We start from the raw sequence: 20,272 nt of genomic DNA, 5'->3' as shown, positions 1-20,272 counted from the left end.
TCCAGAGTCACATGCACTCAAGAAATGTCAAAGAAAACCTGTCCATGACTAACTTCAAAGTGGCCCCATGAAATGCATTCCTATCATATTTTGTACTGCAAGCTGAAAAGGAAGAACTGCCCATATTTCTTAATGAAGTAAATTTTGTAAGAAGTTAGTATCTTCGGCACATCAGTCAGGAAAAAAAATGATACGCTGTGTTCACAGAAAACTTTTTCAGATCTAAAACACAGGCAAGAAACATTAGGTTAATTACAGTTAGAAAATAATTGCTCTAAGTTTAATTTCTGTTAGTTGGTTAGAAAACTTAAGACAAACCTGTACCTTTGGAGTAGAGGTAATAAAAGATGTTAACTGTCTCTATCAGCATTGTTTGGTTTCATCTGTAAGCTATCATGGCTACAGCACCCTATATTATTAATTTCTTATTACATACCACAACTTCTTTTGGACAGTAAAGAATCTGAAAAACAAATCAGTATGAAAAATTGCTGACTAAACTCAACTCTCTATAAACAATACTAGACTCACCCATTAGCTTGCAGTATTCATTGCCTCTTAACTCCACTCTGTAGCATTTTGTTCTGGAGTCAATACCTTACTCATTAAAGTCATGCCTTGAAAGTTTAATGGTAATGTCTTCCTAGCCCCATTACTTCCCTCTGCTAGAGAACACCATATGATGAAAAACTCACTTCAGGGACCAAGCAATGATTCCCCAATCTTCGATTATACAGTTGAGGATGTATTAAAAGTATAAAAGTACAATACTGCCTTTTTAATTTAAGACATTATTCTTGCCATTAGCAATTTTCATTTCCAAAACCTGCTTTTGACACAGTCACCAGAAAATTGAACTAAAGAAAAATTTGATCTAGGGATTAGTTACATCATTCTGAAAAAAGTCATCACATTCACGCTTTGTAGGTCTAATGAGACATGCATGCAGCTTAATAAAGTTGAAGACTGTATACAACTAAGATAGTCCAGGGGCAGATTTATGTACTGCCATAAACGAATTATGTTAACTGTTGGTAAGGTTCACAGGGCAGTAAATAACTGATCTGCTGACTTCCAGATTACGCAGATTGAATGGTTTTGCATGTGGGAGCAGATGCAGGCCCCTTATTTTTTCTTCCCTTGTTCTTTATTATGTTGCACTTAACAAATAAAAGATGTTGGCTCTTCCAAAAGCTCTCTTCCAATTTTTAGTCTAGACTACTGCTTTCAGTTGCTATCTGACTCTAAGAAGTCTTAACACTTTTCATCCCCACTCATTTTATTCTAATCCGAGTTCAGAGTTGCCCTCTCAGAGTAAAAATTCTTCACAGACTTACTGTGTCTAGCTTTTGAGATAACCAATTTGTAAGTCACTTCGCCTACTCTGTCCATCAACCCTGTTGCCCTCTAAACATACATAACACTTGAAAAATGGCTTATCTTTATAAAGGGAATAAGAGAGCTCAAAAGTGCTCAAATATGATAAATGAGAAACATGTATGCAAAACAATGTATTTAGCTTCATAATTATGCTGTCATATAATCAATATCCAGAAATAATTACATAATTTTTGAGAGGGTCATTACACAATAAACAGTAACACGTTTAAACAGGCAGAAATTAGGCTCTCTGTACCATACTTGCTATATTGCCCTGGCCTTCATTCATGTGACAAATCATTAGATGATAGAAAGGGAAGGAGGGAAAGACATGACCCCTAGCTTAATTAATCCTTAATTAGCTTCCACATTTCCAAACGCCACACAGCACATGAAATCCCTGAAAACAATTTCATTCTTAGAAGAATTATGTATAGTATCTTCAGGTCCTACTGGAAAATTCAGAGACTCAAGGTAATACTTTCTCACTAGGTGCAATTTTTTTGCCACAGCTTTTGCTCTCTGCTGTCAAGAACTACCTAAACAACATGAAGGAAACTCTTAAAGCTCTCAAAGAAATGGAAGAAAAGCAAAACTTCAAATATGTTCTTCAGTACATTGCTGGCAACAAAGTATTTAGATATGAATTCCTTAATTTACGGGAGACTTTAGGACCAAGATATGACTGCAGGCCATTCTGGTGACATGGCTGCTGCTCAAAACATAGTAGTCACTCCCTGATTTTTACTTGATTCTTCATTCCTAAAAATACACAGGCTTTTTGTCAGTATCAAGGGTAAAAGACTGATTGCTTAACTTTCCCTTAGAACACTATAATCAGCTCTCGCCATTCGAAGGGAAAAATAATAGCTTTAGTTGGTCAGAAATCAGAGAATTTCCAGTTTTAAACTGGCTTAACTGAGATTCGAATTTGATCTACTAAAGTGATTTGTTGAGACATGCTGTGTGAAAGAAAAAAAGCTCAACAAGATGAAACTTTATAAGGCTGTTTGCTGATCACCAGCTGTTGGCCAGCCGACAGAGCAAACAAAGCCAGCTAAGAAAGTGGATGATACCATCTAGTGGCTGGCTCCCACCCTTTGGCGCATGTCTCACACACTTCTACAGACCTGCAAGCTCAAAAACTCCTGCTTGGCAAAGCTGTACTCGCAGTGGTACATTTGAAGAAAGTATCAGAGAGCAGGCTGTACCTGTCAGAGTGGAGGAAAAGTGTTAAAGGTACGGAAGGTATCCTGAACGGGGGACTCAGCAATCTAAGCTCCCTGTGAACACTCCTGTTACCTTGTAATTATCAGCACTGCTCCAAAGCTCTGTGGAAGGAACAGCCCTGCAGCATCAGGGAAGAAGGGAGGAGTGGAAGGACGACTCCGTTTCCAGTAAAGAGAGTTCATTCATCGAAGTCCTTTCCTCCCTACTCTGAGCTATCTGCCTTTTCCTACCACAGCTAATCTTTACTAGAGCTGATCTTACAGCAACCCCCCAAAAAAAGATTTTAGATGAAGAGACCAATATACAACAGCTACCATTACAGTATCAAAATCAGATATTACCAGGGCATTTATTCCACCATGGCCATTTCCAACTTTTTCTACTTTGTGGCTGCCACGTTTTCCTCCTCTCACCCCCAAGTCTCGCAGATCCCTGTCTCCTCAAAACTCCCCTGTAACCTCTCAACCTTTGGCTGATTCTGTCTCCTTGGTCTCCTGAAGAAATCAGAAGACTTTGTCAGCTAAAATTTTGTGCTTCCTTCCCATCTTTGCTCCTTACTATTTGGGAGCTACTGGTCAAGAGCATAATCAGCAGTATGATGGAATGGCTAAATGATCAGAGATGTAAGTCCCAGTGATTTGGGATCTTTGCTGGTTCTTTAATTAACTTTCTAGAAGATTTCAGACAAGATGCATTTTCTGAACCTTGTTTTTTCAGCAAATGGAATATATCTAAGGATAGGCTACGTCCTTATTTACTATTCACCAGTTTCTAAAATTCTATTTTTAAAATGAGAATTGCACTTTTGGAATTGCTCAAGTATTTCTCTTCCAAGCCACAGGTCATTTCCTTCCTATAACAAATCATAGAATCATAGAATCATTAAGGTTGGAAAAGACCTCTAAGATTACCTAGTCCAACCGTCAACCCAATACCTCCCTGCCTACTAAACCATGTCCCAAAGTTCCACATCTACACATTTTCTGAATTCCTCCGGGGATGGTGACTCCATCACCTCTATGGGCAGCCTGTTCCAATGCTTGACCACCCTTTCAGTAAAGCAATTTTTCCTAATATCCAGTCTAAACCTCTCCTGATGCAACTTGAAGCCATTTCCTCTCGTCCTATTGCTAGTTACTTGGGAGAAGAGACCGACCCCCACCTCACTACAACCTCCTTTCAAGTAGTTGTAGAAAGCAATAAGGTCTCCCCTCAGCTTCCGCTTCTCCAGACTAAACAATCCCAGTTCCCTCAAGCCGCCCTCATAAGACTTGTGCTCTAGATCCTTCACCAGCTTCGCTGCCCTTCTCTGGACATGCTCCAGCAACTCAATGTCCTTCTTGCACTGAGGAGCCCAAAGCTTGAGGGGCCCGTCTTGTACTGAGGGGCCCAAAGCAACAAAACCCATTGTAATAGCACTATCTGACAGATTAAAGCGAGATTCTGAAGATCCAGGCTTGCCACAGAAGTAGAATAAAACATGAGCCTGCTCTCTGAGATGTCAGTGCCCTTCAATAGAAGCAGGAATGCAAGCTCTGGACTTACAAACTGTATATATCCAGGCCTGAGCAAACTGATTCAGTTACTGCTGTAGGCCTGCATACGGTAATACAAGCTTCCCCACAAGATAGTTCATAATGGCTTAAGCAAGATATTCTTGCAGCTATGTTAGTGTAGCTAGGCAGCATCTGCGACCAGAAAAGTCCATTCAGGTGTATCTGTAGTGCTCTACCATGCCCAGGATAAACATTGGTTTGGTGTCAAAAACTGGAGCTGGCTGTTAGTCTGAAGCTTCACGTGTCACAGCAAGAGGCATTTGGTCAAATGCGTCTTGGTCTAGACAAGAGACATCCTCATGCAAAACAGCTAAGTAACGAGATATTTCTAATTGACTTCAGGGGATTAGGAGGAGGCTCTTAATCACATCAAACTATCTGGAAATGGTCATTTATGTAGGAATACACTCGTTTTCTTGCATCATTTGTTTAATCTTCTAAGGATTTAAATGTGATGTTTTGCTTTCTCAGTTACACCAGCTAGAAATCTGGTCAAGTTTTAACTTGAAGGTAAATTACTCTGAAAAGATTTCACTTTCTTCCTAGCTTTGCCTTTTAGTAGGTACAGTTTTCCTTATTTAATTGTGAATTGAAATACATAGCAATATTCATTTCTACAATTAGCAGGAGACTAATATTTGAACACAAAATCCTCAAATATTTGGTATATTTTAATGATCTTTTTTGATCAACAGTGTGCAGGAGTACAGTTTTTTCATAGGGACTTAGAGGAATTACATGTTTGATTTTTTAGCTACCTTTGAAAAAACTCAGTTTCATTAGTTACATTCTGCAAACTTAAGATGCAGTGAGAATCTGTGTCTGCAGAGCTAATTCAGACTGTTTCAATATGTCCTAGTTTATGTAGGCTTTTTTATTTTCACTCATTTTAGAATTAGTCTAAAAGCACAAATGACTGCAAATACCACAGAACACGACTCGTCTTGTTCAGAATCATGGCTCTCTCACTCTGCAGGAATACAGGATTTCAAGCTTTGAGCAGAGGCTGATGAACGAAATAGAATTTCGCCTTGAACGTACTCCAGTGGATGAATCAGACGATGAAGTCCAACACGAGGAAATCCCTACAGGCAAATACATAGCACCAATCTTTGATAAGAGACTCAAGCATTTTCGGGTAATGGAAGGATCTCCTATTACATTCACTTGCAAAATAGTTGGAATACCTGTTCCTAAGGTAGGTCATTCTCACTGTTAGTGGTAAAGGAATAAAAATAAACTACCCGCTATTTTCCATACACCCTTCTGCAAAGTCTCACTCCTAAGAACATGCCTTTGTGGAGAGAGCTCTAAAACAAATTATTTCCCCCCCACTTTCTAAAATACGAATATCTGCTCCTGAGCATGTATCAGGCCTTGATGTACTGTATGGACTGCCTCACAAACACTTGACTCCAAGAGAAACAGAACTTCATAAACCCCCCAAAAATTAACTTCTCAGAAAGATGAGAACTGATCTGAGATAACCAGTAATGTGTCTACAGCCAAGAAAAGATAACTTGACAGGCCCAGCTATGTAAAGGAGATATGCAGCGCTCTGAGTTCAACCTGAAATCATTCTATTTCACTCTGTAACTGACCTGCAAATTTTATTATATTCTAAAATTTTTACTAGTGATTGGTCAACTTATGTCATGTTCTTATCTACATTTTTTCTAGTCACTATTCCACTACAGAGCAAGTGTTAAGTCACTGGGGGGGGGGGTCTGATCACTACAGGTATACTGGTTCAAGGATGGCAAGCAAATTTCAAAGAAAAACTCGCATTTCAAAATGAACAGAGAAGGAGATGGAACATGTTCTTTACATATTGAAGCTTCTACTAATGATGATGATGGCAACTATACGATTATGGCTGCAAACCCACAAGTAAGGTGTTTTATTTTCCTCTACAAAAATCCTTGTTTCATCTTTTTCTAATATATGTTAATAGGAACACAGATTGGGCCACCTAGTCTGACATTGAGTGGTTACTGTACCAAAAATCAGATGCTTCAGAGGATAGGAGAGGAAACTGATTAAACTATTCCCCTATTCTTACACATCCCAGTCACAATCATTAAGGACATTTTTTCAGATTAGTAACTCCTGCCCTATCTTCTGACACCCCCCCTCTGTTGCTGATAGATACCTTTTGAGACGTGGTGACAAGACAGACATGATATTTCAGGTAGAAAGAATAGAGCAAGGGAAAACAAAAAGCTACATCAAATTTGGAAGTGTTACCAAACACAATTATTCTTTATCTAGGATGCAAAGATATGGATCTGCAAATAGTCTCATCCCCTAATACCATTCTCCTTCACCCTATGTGCTAGCTTAGCTGTTTATTTAGCAGTACACTCAAGTAGATCAGGCAACATTTTCCAGTTTAAATTTTTCCTTTTTACTGAATTATATTTCAGCCCAACTACTTTTCAGTTTCTGTGTGGCTACATAAACAAGTATGCTAGTACAAAGGTACTAGCAGACAGTACATGTGGAGACACAGTGGCAGGAATGAACAAGCAGGGACAGACACTGCTTAAACTGGTTTACATAGCACCAGTGCTAAATGCATTGCCACAGCCTTGAAGAGTCTGAGAAACACGCTCCTCTAGACACACAAAGAAAGTGCTGCCTCAACTGCACTCCACCGCATGCTAATAGCATTTGCTTTGAAAAAGTAATATTTACACTATAGTTCAGTTGCTTTATAAAAATAAATACTAATGCATTGTAAATGTTAAATATTTATACTTTAAAATGAAATGAACTATTAACCAACTATTAATTCTGTTCCCATTGTGATTTGCAGGGGAGAATCAGTTGTTCAGGCCACCTGATGGTTCAGAGTATCCCTGTTCGGGGCCGAGTATCAACAATTCAGCCTCACAGGTAAAAGGAAAGACAAGTCCTTCAGACCCTCTTTATGCTTCTTACTGAAGGCATTCAAAATAACTAGCTACCGTACTTCGATGTGCTCTGTACTTCAGTTCTCAACCATAAAATGGAAATAAGAGCAGCAGTTCCCTCCCAGCAGGTTACTTCTAGAATGTAATATTTTTGAAGGTCATATTCAAATACAGGGAAGTTTAAGTGTAAAGTATTATTTCATTTACCTGTTGCAGTGGAGTTAAAGGCAAGGGATGAATTAGCAAGATGAAATTCAGCCAAAAAAGCAAAAAGAAGTGAGGGACAGCTTGGGAATCCAACAATACTACACAATATAGTTAATTTGATAATCTTTATAAATGGAAAATATGCAAGTATTAAATTACAATCAGTCCATTTCTTTCTGCCCTTTTATTTAACTCAAGCTATCTGTTCATCCTTTTGCACAATTTCTTCCTTTTATTAAGCATTAGGGAAAAAAAGTTTGACTTCTAAACATATACATGCAATTTTTGTGTTGCAGAACACGACCTCGGGTGCCAGAAGGAGACAAAGAGACAGTTCAAGAACGCTTTTTCAGGCCATACTTTCTACAGGCTCCAGGTGACATGGTAGCACACGAAGGGCGACTTTGTAGGTTGGATTGCAAGGTATTAACTGTTTCCTCTGTTCATTCTCACTTTCCCTACCTCTGTATATATATTACTAGGTGTTTTCATGTTCTTTATTGCATGCATGAACACTTTCTGTTAAAGTTTTAATGCTTCATTTAAAAAATTATTTCTTATTGCCATTGTCTCTGAGCTGATTCAGGGGATTTCTTTTCAACACATGCCACATGGAATGAACACCACAGAAAACACACTCCCAGAAACAAAAGGCTCACTTACAAGGTTGTTTAAATTACTACATATGTTCACTGTGTCCTTTACCAGTCCAAACTCCAGAAGTTCATCTGGGAATGACAGGTCCTTCTGCTCCATTATCAGATTCTTGAACATAATCCAGAATAGCACAAAACCGTGAGAAAGAGAGGATTCAGCATGTTGTATTCTGTTCAAATAAATGTTCCCATTGTATTGGACTGAATTACTGAAGATTAATACTCCCTGAAAAGAGGGAACAGAGCCCAGTTCATTTTATGCCTCCCCAGCATGCACAAATGCAGAAACATCCCCATTTACAGATTCAAATCCCCACATGAGAGAGTTGTCAGAGGTTAGAGTACACACAGTGAACATCCTGTTATTGAATAGCTTTAAGAAACTCATCTGCTCCAACATATTTTGGTAGTCCTGCTATGTCCCAGTAGCACAGCAAAGGTGGTAGTGCTGAGACTGACTTCTTCCATGCTCCAGAACGTCTCCTACCCTGAAGAGGGTAGAAGCTCTGAAGCAGAAGTTAATGCCCTGAAGATGAACGAGATTCATTACTACCTAATTTACGATGTAAAGTTTACTAGGGAGCATGCCAGAGAATTTGGTTATTCTTAGCTCTGCTATCCTGGCAGAGCTTGTGAAGCCTTAAAGCATGTCTGGCATTGCACAAACCTGGAAGACAGCAGTCCTCGTTCAGGCAAGTTCCACTTTCCTCTTTCTCTGATTTGTAGAATATTGTTTGGAAAGCAATATTTTAGACATGAGTAAGTACTTCAATCTATTGGAAAGATCTTTAAGACTATAATACAGTCTAATAATATTTCTAAAAATAATCTATAGTTTCTAAAGCATATCATTTTAACAGCTACAAAGAACTATATCATTCTTCATCAAATTTTATGAAATACAAAGTCATTTGTATAGAACTCTTTTTCATCTCTATTAAACTCTGTAGAGGTTTAGATCCAAGGTTTTGAGTTATACTCAGCACTAAAAAAAAAGAAAACTAGCAGACTACTAGGAGTTTTTTGTGAATCTGATATATAACCAAGTTTCTTCCCTTCTGACTAAGAAAAATGTAGACATTTCATGTATTTGTTTCTCTTGGGATTTTGTTGCTTGTTTGTTTTCTGTTTTTCTCCCTTTTGGAACTAATCAGCAGAAAAACAGAAGCTGAGAAGTTAAAAAAAAATCTTTCTGTTCTAGACTGACATCATTCAGATGAAGGCTGAAAAAAGGCTTACCTATTAATTTACTAAAATCTATTTGTCAGTTTGACATTTGTCTCTAGCTGTTTCGCTGTCTGTTAGGTGAGCGGGTTACCAACTCCAGACCTGACGTGGCTTCTGAATGGCAAACCTGTGCTACCAGATGGCAGCCACAAGATGCTGGTCAGAGAGACTGGAGTTCACTCTCTGCTTATTGATCCTCTCTCACAAAATGATGCTGGAACTTATACTTGCCTTGCCACTAATAAAACAGGACAAAATTCGTTTAGTCTGGAGCTCACTGTTGTAGGTAAGAATCACCGAAAAACTAGTCACAATGTTGAAGTTATTTGTACGCACTTCTTCAAGCTTACCTTAGTTTCCCTACAGACAAGTATAAATAAATAGTTAATCCACTGATAGTAGGAGAGCTCAACAGCTATAAAACTCATCTGATGGAGGGAAAGGGACCTGGTGCTCAGTCGATAGGTGCACTCTTGTTATTAACAGAGGGCTGTAAGAATTCTGTCTCATCATCACTTTACCTCTCTTGTCTTGGCAAAATGACATTCTTAATTTTCTCCCCAGAAAATACTTAGGGTTTGAATTCATAATATGTTAAGGTATCCTAGATTTCAGGCCCAATTTTATTAGTTTAAAAATGTTTTTAAACAGAAAAATACAAATCTGAATACTGTTCTTTAATAAAGCCTTAGTAGATGTGACATATTGAAATTCATAGATCTGGCATTAATTTTCTGCAATGGTAGCATGTTTAGACCCATTAGATATGCACACAACCTTATATGAACATCAGTTCTGCCTATTATTTTCTTTATGTTCCCTTACAGAGGCTATGTCATGGCATTTCACTTTCCTTCCAATACCCCATTAAAAATTCACAACCTATTTTGATATCACAAGAATAATTTTTGGTCATGTTCTTCCATACTGGTCAAAGCAAAACAAAGAATAAAACACCTGTTCAATAATTCTTTTTCTTTTTCCAGCAAAGGAAGTAAAAAAAGCCCCCATGTTTTTGGAGAAGCTTCAGAACTGTGGTGTTCCTGAAGGGTACCCCGTCAGATTGGAGTGCAGAGTTGTGGGAATGCCACCCCCCATATTTTACTGGAAGAAGGATAATGAGACCATCCCATCAAACAGAGAGAGGATGAGGTACTGTACCATCGTATCCATGCTTGGAGTTTCTCATGGCTGGACCAATTGCTTCCATGAAAACCTGGGTGATAAGTACAGGTGGTGTTCTTCTTAAAACAACTTATTTCACCCACATAAAGTTTTAAAAAGCTGGCTTCACTGTGAGGTGAACAATAGGTATTTCCTTGGTTCAGAATAAAGGCATGGAGCATAACATGCCACTGCTTCAGAGAGTGGTGATAGAACTTTCAGTCCATAGGCCTGATACAGCATATGCATCTTCTTATCAAAGATACTATGATATGGTATTTTAATGCATTTTAGCACCTTACTCTCTCTCTAAACTATTTTTTCCTCAGTTTAGTTCTAACTATGGATGAATTCAAACTCAGGACAGTTACAACATGGTTTTGAACGCCCCACAGCACAGGATAATAGAGTTTAGCATATCATATACAGAGGCTGATGACAAAGTTTGGTCACAAACATAGGCAAAGACTTTGATCCATGCCTACAAAATACAACAGTGTTCAGGTTCAGCTCTTCCATTCAAATGCATCCCTACCTTTTAGGTTTTGCAGAAGAAAATCTGATGAAATAATGTGCCTGGCTATAATTAATGAGAAATTAATTGCTTTCATTATTTTTTAAAGGTTTCTACTTCAGCATAAATCTGATTTTTAATATTTTATTTCACTTGGCTCCAACTAATGATTTGATGCAGTTGTTGCATCTCTGAGATCAACTTCAAGAAGTACTACATTTTCACATGCATACTCTGCAGGCTATCTGTAAAGAAAACTGGCTTCGCAGCAGCACTTGTTATGTATGCACACCTATCATGAGGGAAAGCTTACTTGAAAAAATCTTTCAGTGGTCTCCTTGTCCCCACTCAGAGACTGCTGTCCCCCTCCAAAAAGGCCACCTTACTCTGATCTTCTATAGCCTGTAGTCTTTATTCCTCTGCCTCTAGGCAGATTACTCAAGGATTTATTTCAAGTACTGGTACTTTCATAGGAAATATGGTTATACACATGCAAACACTCTAGTTAATGTAAAATGAACAACTGTCCTAAAATGCCTCATTTCCAGTTGTTTCACAGAAGCTTAGAAAACAAGTTTTTTCTTCAGCTCAGTGGAAGAATGAGTAAGGGAAAACTCTCACACCTCACAATGCCAGGAGCTAACATCAGGCTTGTAACACCTCTGCTATATCAGCCAGTCATGACCAGACTGCCTGCCCCCAAGGCTTTGAATGGTTCTGCACAGATCCACATGAGCAATGGGCAGCATTATCCTTGTTTGTTCCTATCTTGCCTTGCTATTGTCTTCCTGCCTGAAGCCGAGAGACCTTTTTTGTATCATGATATGGACATGCATGAGCTTCTACACTACTATGCCCTCAGCATAAGGCAAATTATGCAGCGCAGGCAGCAAAGGGTGAATGTTTCCTTTTTTATTACAGCTGTCGGAAGCACAGAATGTCCTCTTGACCTGAAATTCTGTGGTTTGATGTTTCATTCCAGTTCATAAGGAAACAAAATCTCAAATTTCAGAACTTCCTGCAACTTCAAGTATTCTGATGTGCTCATTTCCCACCTCTTCCTTTATAATGAGGGAAACACTTGGGTTGATAAAAAGGACCAACCAAAGCCTAGAGAGCAGAGGAGCCTCAGTTCTCCAGTATACTACTGAATAGTTTTTCCTGGAAGTTGCAGCCAGAAAGTCTTGGAGCACTGAAGAGCAAAGGAAGAGGAGGGAATAACAAAGCAGGTTTCTTCTAGAGTGTTGGCCAAATGAATCTAAGATTTTGCCACTGAGGCATTTTCTCACAGAAAAGGGTGTCATAAGAAAGTCTCTGACTTGCTCTGGTTACTGTTGTGAAAAATATCACAACTTTGGACAAATGTTCTTGGGATTTTGTTGTATTATGCTTCCAGGTTCTGAAGTAGGAAAAAATACAATATGACCGTGCAGCAGCTTTGCATGGGTTTAGTTCACTGGAATTCAATAAACAATACCAATATTAACACATGCAGAGCAACAATTCAGGACACAGTGTCACACCATGGCTTTGCACAGAGAGGAGCAAGAACAGCTTTCAGCTACTCTGATTATTGGTTGAGGCCATACTGAAAGCAAATCTATTGACTATTGTCCTGGTTTCAGCTGGGATGGAGTTAATTTTCTTCCTCGTAGCTAATATAGTGCTGTGTTTTGGATTTAGGATGAGAATAATGTTGATAACACACTGATGTTTTAGTTGTTGCTAAGTAATGCTTACACCAGTCAAGGACTTTTCAGCTTCCCATGCTCTGCCAGGTGCACAAGAAGCTGGGAGGGGGCACAGCCAGGACAGCTGACCCCAACTGACCAAAGGAATATTCCATACCATATGACGTCATGCTCAGTATATAAACTGGGGGGAGTTGGCCGGGGGCCAGCAATCGCTGCTCAGGGACTGGCTGGGCATTGGTCAGCGGGTGGTGAGCGGTTGCATCACTTGTTTTTTTTGTTGTTTTTCTTTGGGTTTTGTTCCTCTCTCTCTCTCATTGTTTTCCTTTTCATTACAATATTATTATTATTATTATTATATTTTATTTCAATTATTAAACTGTTCTTATCTCAGCCCATGAATTTTCTTACTTTTGCTCTTCAGATTCTCTCCCTCATCCCACTGAGGGGGAGGGTGAGTGAGTGGCTGTGTGGTGCCCAGTTGCCAACAGAAGCTAAACCACGACAACTATAAATGTCTTGGACTGCTACCTCTTTGAGAATAGAAGTTATAACTTACCTATTTCATATTTAATGTACATGTTGTAAAATCTCGAAGTTAATATGCTCTTGAGAAATACTAATTCCAAAACATTTGTTTCCCAGCATGCATCAAGATACAACAGGGTACGTCTGCCTCCTGATTCAACCTGCCAAGAAAGCAGATGCTGGCTGGTATACTTTGTCTGCAAAAAATGAAGCTGGTATTGTCTCTTGTACTGCTAGACTTGACATATATGGTAGGTATTGGCTAATAAATAAAACAAATCAGAATTTATTTCCTTTGACTGGTCCCAGGCCTTCCCTAGTTCTTAGTCCATAAATTGCTGGTTTTGACGTGGATGAGAAATCAGTGTCACAGCATGGCCACAGCTTAATATGGCCACCAGGAGGAGGTATAACGATACAGTTAAATGGCCAAATTAGCTCTCCTGCATCACTTTAAAGGCAGGTAAAGAGAAAAAACAGGAGGAGTTTTGCACAGTATTCTCTACTCCCGTTTTCCACCTTTCAAATTCCCTAGACACATAAGCATATAATAAACATGTATTCAAGTTGAAACTTAGCTCTGTTCCCTCTGACACATGCCTGTGCTACAGCCCTGACCTGAGATGGAACAATAAATTGCACACAAGAAAGTAGACCCCTTCTTCTATGGAGCATGTATGATGCAAACTATGCCTAATTAATGGAGGCTAGTTTGCATCTAATATGTTTGTCTAGCACTTGGAAGGCCCCAGCCCAGTTCAAGAACTACAGCACATCATTTAAGTACTCTGTATCTATGCAAGATGTAATAGTTAAGACAATTTATCTAGAGCAAGAGAGTACTTTGATCACTTAAGCAGCATAATAAAACAGAAAAAAAAAATTCCACAAACTATTGGATTATAGCCATACCCCCAAAGGAAGAAAAACACGTTTTCAACCTTATATTTCTCATTTTTAAAAAAAACCCACTTAAGCATCGGGGGTAACCACAAGGCACCAGTGCATCTCTGTCAGTTTTCCGCCACCTTGTGGGGATATAGACAATAGTAATGCAATGTTCAAGAGAGGGCTGGTGAGAGTCTGATTCAAAAAACGTCACATAAAATGAAAAATAATTCCTTAGGTATCTAAATGTTGCAAGACATAAATTAAATTTTCATATAAAGGATTCAAGGTACAAACAGGAAAAAGATGGAAAGTAAGAAACACTTCCTGATTCCAACCATATTTTCTAAAGACTCTGTAAGTCTTACACACCAAAGGGAGTGTCAGAAACCATTTTTCTTTGTGCTATTTTGAATGGATGGGGTTGGGGGATTGAAAGTGTGGTCTGATGTTTGCAATTCCATGTGTAAAGAAAGAAGCACAGTAAATAATGACTGTATTGTTCAAATAGAAACAAATGGGGGCTGCAAGAAAAAAGGAGGCTCTTTTTCAAATATTTCCAGATAGACAGGGTCAAAATTCAGCATGGAAAGATAATGACCATTTCCTATCAATGCTTACCATGTAGGTTGTAGGTCTCCCACACTAAGATGTTCTCAGAGTATTGTAGACAGAACTTCTACCCTTTCATTTTAATTGCTGACAGATATGTTTGTTCAGTTTGGGTGCAGACTTGGATGTTTTGTATAGATAAATACCAGGAAAGATAATATCAATTTCCCCTTTCTGAAGTGTTTTAAGAATTACAACTGTTAAGTATTATATAATAGCTAAATATTCTTACAAAATTGTAATGGTATTTGTTCATGTGGGAACATGTTGAATGTTACTTTTAAATTACTGAATAAGTGTCTTTGGATTACATTTCTTTCAGTATCTTTAAAGAAATCTAGGAAACATGCATTACTAGTTGTAAGTAGTAGAGGGAAATAAAAATTGTAATCAATTCTTTAAAAAAATTCCCTATATTATTACTTTGAAATTAAGTACCACCAAAAAAAATCAGAAAGAAAAGTAGTACAAAATCAGAGCCATGTCCAGTTCGTTCATCTCTGTTCATGCTATGGTATGTTAGTAGTTTTGATTGCAAGAGCTTTGGAGAAGGCTCCGAAGATTAAATGATTAAATTCTGAACTACGTGAAATCCATGTAAACGTTGCCATTGAATTGAACAGGGATGGAATTCCACCTGTAGACTTCAATAAAAATACTCAACATAGAAACTACATACATGATAATATTTGAAGGAACAGACCCTAAACCAGGGAACAACAATGCTCTGCTCTCTTCAAGCATGTCAGAAGCAACTTTTCACTTGTGTGCATTGATTTCTGTTGTTTCATTGCTAACTTAATTAGAGGTTTATACAGCCTATTCTGTTTCTGTTGCCTCAGCTCAGTGGCACCGTCAAATTCCACAACCAATAAAGCTTCGACCCGGTGGCAGCCGGTATGCAAACCTTACCGGTCAAGGACTCGACATTTTTTCTGCCTTCCCAACTACTGAAAGCCCTATGCTGTTTTCATCCCCAACCCAAAAGGTGGTGGAGAGTGAAGAACTTTGAAAAATAAACAAACAATTGTTCCAGTTACACCTGCAGAGATACTAGAACTGTGGGGGGGGGGGGGAAAGAGGTACAAGTCAAGATGCTCAAGGTTTACAGGCAACTTGTTTGTAATTAAGTGTACTGCTGCTGCAAATGTTGCAAGTAACATATCATACAAGACTTTTGCATATTATTTTATTGCAGGATAATTGTGGTATGGAGTGTTGTGCAATAAATTCAGTACTGTGTAGTTTGCTAAGAATTACATAGTAAACATAGGTTTCAGCACTTAAAAGCCAATACCACTTTTACTGCTTGAATTAAAGCTACTGTACTGTAGCAAGCCATGTTAAGGATTGATGATGTTTAGCTGGAATACTGCTAGTGAAAACATTGACATTACAATAACAACAATCCTGAATGAGGGTAAACAACATGACTTTGAATGTAATTCTAAAGAAACATGCCAGATAATCACAAAGCACAAGTTAAAGGGAAAAGATGTAACTCATTTTTATATTATTATGCCAGATAATCTTAGAATTTTTGAACTCAAGAGTAGATAAATATAGCATTTCATGTAGGTACAGTTGTATACCCTATATATTTATATTTGTGTGTGTGTGTACTCCATGAACTGTGTACTCATGGTGTAAGGATTCATAAAGTAAGGTACAGAGCACGTGCATAGGACACTGACATAGGAAACCAAAATTCCTGTTGTCTGAAGCATGTTCTCTAGAGCCCATAGCTGAAACTATTTTCCAGATGTGCTTCATATTTTTTTCTTTACAATGATAGTCATTCTCTGCCTTTAAACACAGATGATATCAAGCTTGTAACTTCACCATTTTTAAATATCAGTCTCTTTTTCCTAATTTTTAATGTGACTAAAAGAAAAGTGCATCTACCATCTAGCTCATTTTCAAACTAACTGAAAAAGAACTATGATCTGGTGGAATTTAAATTTTCACCATCATTTAGGAAATAATAACAAGTGTGGTATCTACTATAAAGACAGAGAAAATTCTGTTAATATACAAAAGTTATGAAGTTAAGCAACAGTTAGGTGCAAAGAGCTAAAAAACCTACTGTAACTAATAGTAGTAATAAATAAAGCAATTTAATGAAAGTGCGACAGAAGGTGTTAAGTGACAACACTTAATGATCGATTTGAATATATTTAGCATCTATATAGTTGTGTTAATACCTCCCAGCACTTAGAATCTGCAAATACCTAAGATGATTTCCTGCATCTTTAAATTATTGCTATCCCTCTTCTTTGGACATAATTTTCAAGCAGTTCTTACTTACTGCTTTCAACATGGCTGGAGAATGCAACAAAGTCCCAATGAAAGTCACAGAGATAAAAAGAAAAATTAACAGATACTTTCATTTTAGACCTTATTTGGATTTTTTCAAAGTTAAAAATGTAACTTAAAACAATTACATATGCAAAGAAAACAGTGAGGAGTTATCTTAAGAGCAAAAGGATAGTGGATATAGCCAGAGACTGAGAAAGAGATAGCCTTTCATTGGGTTTCCTGCAAATACAGTTGTCTCTAACTGTTGGTTCCCTAAGGGTTTAGAGGAAGTTAATTTCTTGTATTGTTCTACTTCCCACCTGAGTGAAGACCATAAAACAAAACCATCATTATAACTTTCATGTTTTTGTTAGAAATCTCAGGCGATTCACCCCAGACTGAACAGACCAGGAAGCTAAAATACCTTCTTATCCTGAGAGACAAAAGAAGGTGCAGGTGTTTCAGTGGGAAAGCAGAAATACCAGTTGTTGCCCATGTTGTACCTCCTCCCTGGCAAACAAAATAAAACTAATAGCTATTAAAAGTGATGCATTGATTCAAGTGACTTCAGTTATGGGGTGCCTAACTTAAGACACATTGTGGGTCTGATTTTCCAGGATAGAGAACCTACTGCTCCTCTTATCTTCACTTGTTTTTAGGATGGCTTAGGGATTCCAAAACTAAACCTAGACTGAGTCAGAGTTGGGCAACCCAAAATCTAAAGTTTCCCATATTAGTAACTACTCTTGGGAAAATAATCCAAGGAAAGTTATTGTATTTTGCTTATTTAATCCAGTGCTGTTGGGAAGAGGGAAAAGAGGAAATTAAGACACAAAAGATCAAATTCTGCTCCCATCTACAGACCTGGTCTTCCCATTACTTCATGCCAAAACTGAATAGTAGATTTTGATCCAAAGTATTCCAAGTTGTATATCGTCCATCAGGCTTTATACCTAGCACAGGCTTAGATTGTCTGCTTAGAACTCCCCTGTGGCCCCCTTGCCTGGCTTTGAGTGAGGGGTTGGACCAGATGACCTCCTGAGGTTCCTTCAGACCTAAATCACTCTATACTTCCTAAATTATTTTAATTTCCACTGCCTGCCTGAATACCCTATGTGGATTAAGTTACCTATTGACTGAGTAGAAACTAAGAATTCAAGCAAGCACAAACTTTTCCTTTTTAGCTGGGATATATCCTATTAGGCAATTCTAACTACAAGAGTGATCACTTTAATCAGAGTTCTTTACATAGTTTAGAAGAAAGGAATACTAGTACTTACTATTAGCAAATATCTGGTTACCAGTGCTGGAATCATACTTGTTAGTATTACTGACAGTAGTAGTGGTTCTCACATTTTACAACATCAGACAACACACACAAAAACTCAGTACAAATTAAAATACAAACTGCACAGAGAAAATACGTAAACCATATCTCTTCAACCTGTTCTCTATGATTTCAGTGGAATGTCTCCAAACTTACATCATTATAAACTGAACTGACAAGCTGAGGATTATGTGGTACAATGTTTTTTAAAATGTACATTCAGTTCTTTGGAAGTGGGAGGACAAGAAGCTACTGCTGAAAGACTTTTCCCAAAAATCTGTGTAAGAAGGATTAATCCTTAGTCATTCAAGAAGGGGTCCCAGAAGTCTCACTGAGAGGTAGGCTACAGAGAGTGGATCACCAAAATCTGTCAGCTGAACTATAACATTCTCTCCTTGATAGTATTTATTAGCAAAAGGATCAAAACTTTACTCATCACATCTCCCTACACAATGCAGAAGTCAGTAATTTCAATTACTTTCAGTGCATCTGATACAAACAAAATCAGAATCTGATCCTAAACAGTCATTAATTTTTGCTCGTTAACTGCTACAAGACATTTCTCCTCTGCGTATACTGAGCCCATAAAATGAGCATGTAAAGGAAGCTTATGTGAATGGATGTAAATGCCGTTAATTAGTAGTATTGATGTGCTCATCACAAAGAAGACTTGCTAGAAAAAGACACAAAAATTATGTTTGTGTTGTTAACTGATGAAAAAGCCAAGGGAAATAGGCTTTGTGTAAGCAGCAGAGACAACACCGAGTTGCCACAAACCACATGATGCTGTTTGAGTTCATGTCCTGTGAAGGATGGCACTATCTAATCATACTGTGTCAAGATGCACTACAGACTATGCAACTGTGCTCCCTTCCTGAACAGCTTGGCTGTTCATTGTTTTTGTTTAATTGAATAACTGATTTGACTTCACGCTAATATGATATTTCATTCTCTTGTTCAGGGCAGGCTACTGCAACAACAAAAATCAATGTTAGAGCTTCCACTGAAGTCAGTGTTAGCTATTGTTTTCCAAAAGGTCATTAAATCACCACAATGTTGAGCATAACATTGTATCAGTGAGATACAGAAATGCTCAGTTTTGTAACCTCTCAATGTTTTCTGATTCTGAATCTTGTAGGTTTATTTAGTTTCCTGTTTCCTTTTAGTCCTGGCTTTGTATACAATCAAACAGAGGCACAGTATATTTCAAAGAAGAGCAGAAATGACAACTGTTGTACTGCAATTCTAGAAAGCAAAAGCATTATCTTTGCTTTAAAATTTTGGTCCAGCTTGGTGCAAACCCAGTCCGCAGCAGCATCACATAGCAGTTTGCATTGATACTGTTGGACTTCTTGCCTTAAACAGCTGGATTGAGTTCCTTTGCTGCCATATGGAAGGTGGAGCATACCTTCTGAATGCCTCACATCTGCTAATGTGAGGAGAAGATGAGAGCACACACTTCAAAATATGAAAAGTCAAGTCTGCACTCTTTATCTTAATATGTAAACAATCATCAATTCTAACTGTTTACAGTAATCATTGGTACTTCAAAGCAACAAATCTGGAATAAGAATTCCTTTAAGAACTGTGTTCTTAATGCTACCAGGTTTAAAAGCATTCATTTCTGGAAAATGTCTTCATACAGAATGATTAGCAAGACCTAATGAAATATTTTAACTGTTAAATATTGGAGAAGTGGTTCATTGTTAATTGCCTTACTATTTCCAATACAAAGATGTTCACTTTGAGCCTTAAAATTCTATTTTATAATTTTTTCTTGATTAAAGTTGATATTTTTTATTTTTTGATCCAAAGCCATTGTCACTGGGAAGAAGAATGTTAATGTCAGTTTTAAAGTGTATTTTAAGTGCAAATGAAAGGAAAAACCAAACACTTGCCTGTTCAGTAATGTATTTCCCTTCGTCTCACCTAAACTTAAATAAATGCTTCAGAGTTGCATACAAGAGCGTGTCCTTCATGTGTTCAAGTAATTGTGAAAGTGTGCAACAAGACCAGAGGTTTCCTCAGAACTCTGCTGTGACAGCTGATTAATGGAATCAGACCTCACGTTATTTAGAA

The 20,272-nt window shown here is 37.9% G+C and overlaps 1 protein-coding gene across 1 annotated transcript in view; it reads left to right on the top strand.

Moving 5' to 3' along the window:
- MYPN (myopalladin) overlaps window positions 1-15,580 on the top strand; it is a 49,971-nt gene extending 34,391 nt beyond the window's left edge. Inside the window, exons 12-19 of the mRNA XM_072870370.1 lie at window positions 5,143-5,364; window positions 5,907-6,056; window positions 6,985-7,064; window positions 7,585-7,711; window positions 9,250-9,457; window positions 10,158-10,323; window positions 13,186-13,319; window positions 15,411-15,580. Of these exons, the coding sequence (XP_072726471.1) occupies window positions 5,143-5,364; window positions 5,907-6,056; window positions 6,985-7,064; window positions 7,585-7,711; window positions 9,250-9,457; window positions 10,158-10,323; window positions 13,186-13,319; window positions 15,411-15,580 (1,257 nt within the window). The remainder of the gene's footprint in view (window positions 1-5,142; window positions 5,365-5,906; window positions 6,057-6,984; window positions 7,065-7,584; window positions 7,712-9,249; window positions 9,458-10,157; window positions 10,324-13,185; window positions 13,320-15,410) is intronic.
- The last annotated feature ends 4,692 nt before the right edge of the window (window positions 15,581-20,272 follow it).

Source organism: Ciconia boyciana, chromosome 8 (genome assembly GCF_034638445.1).
Source record: "Ciconia boyciana chromosome 8, ASM3463844v1, whole genome shotgun sequence".
Taxonomy (NCBI): Eukaryota; Metazoa; Chordata; class Aves; order Ciconiiformes; family Ciconiidae; genus Ciconia; species Ciconia boyciana.
This window is presented reverse-complemented; position numbering and strand designations above follow the sequence as displayed.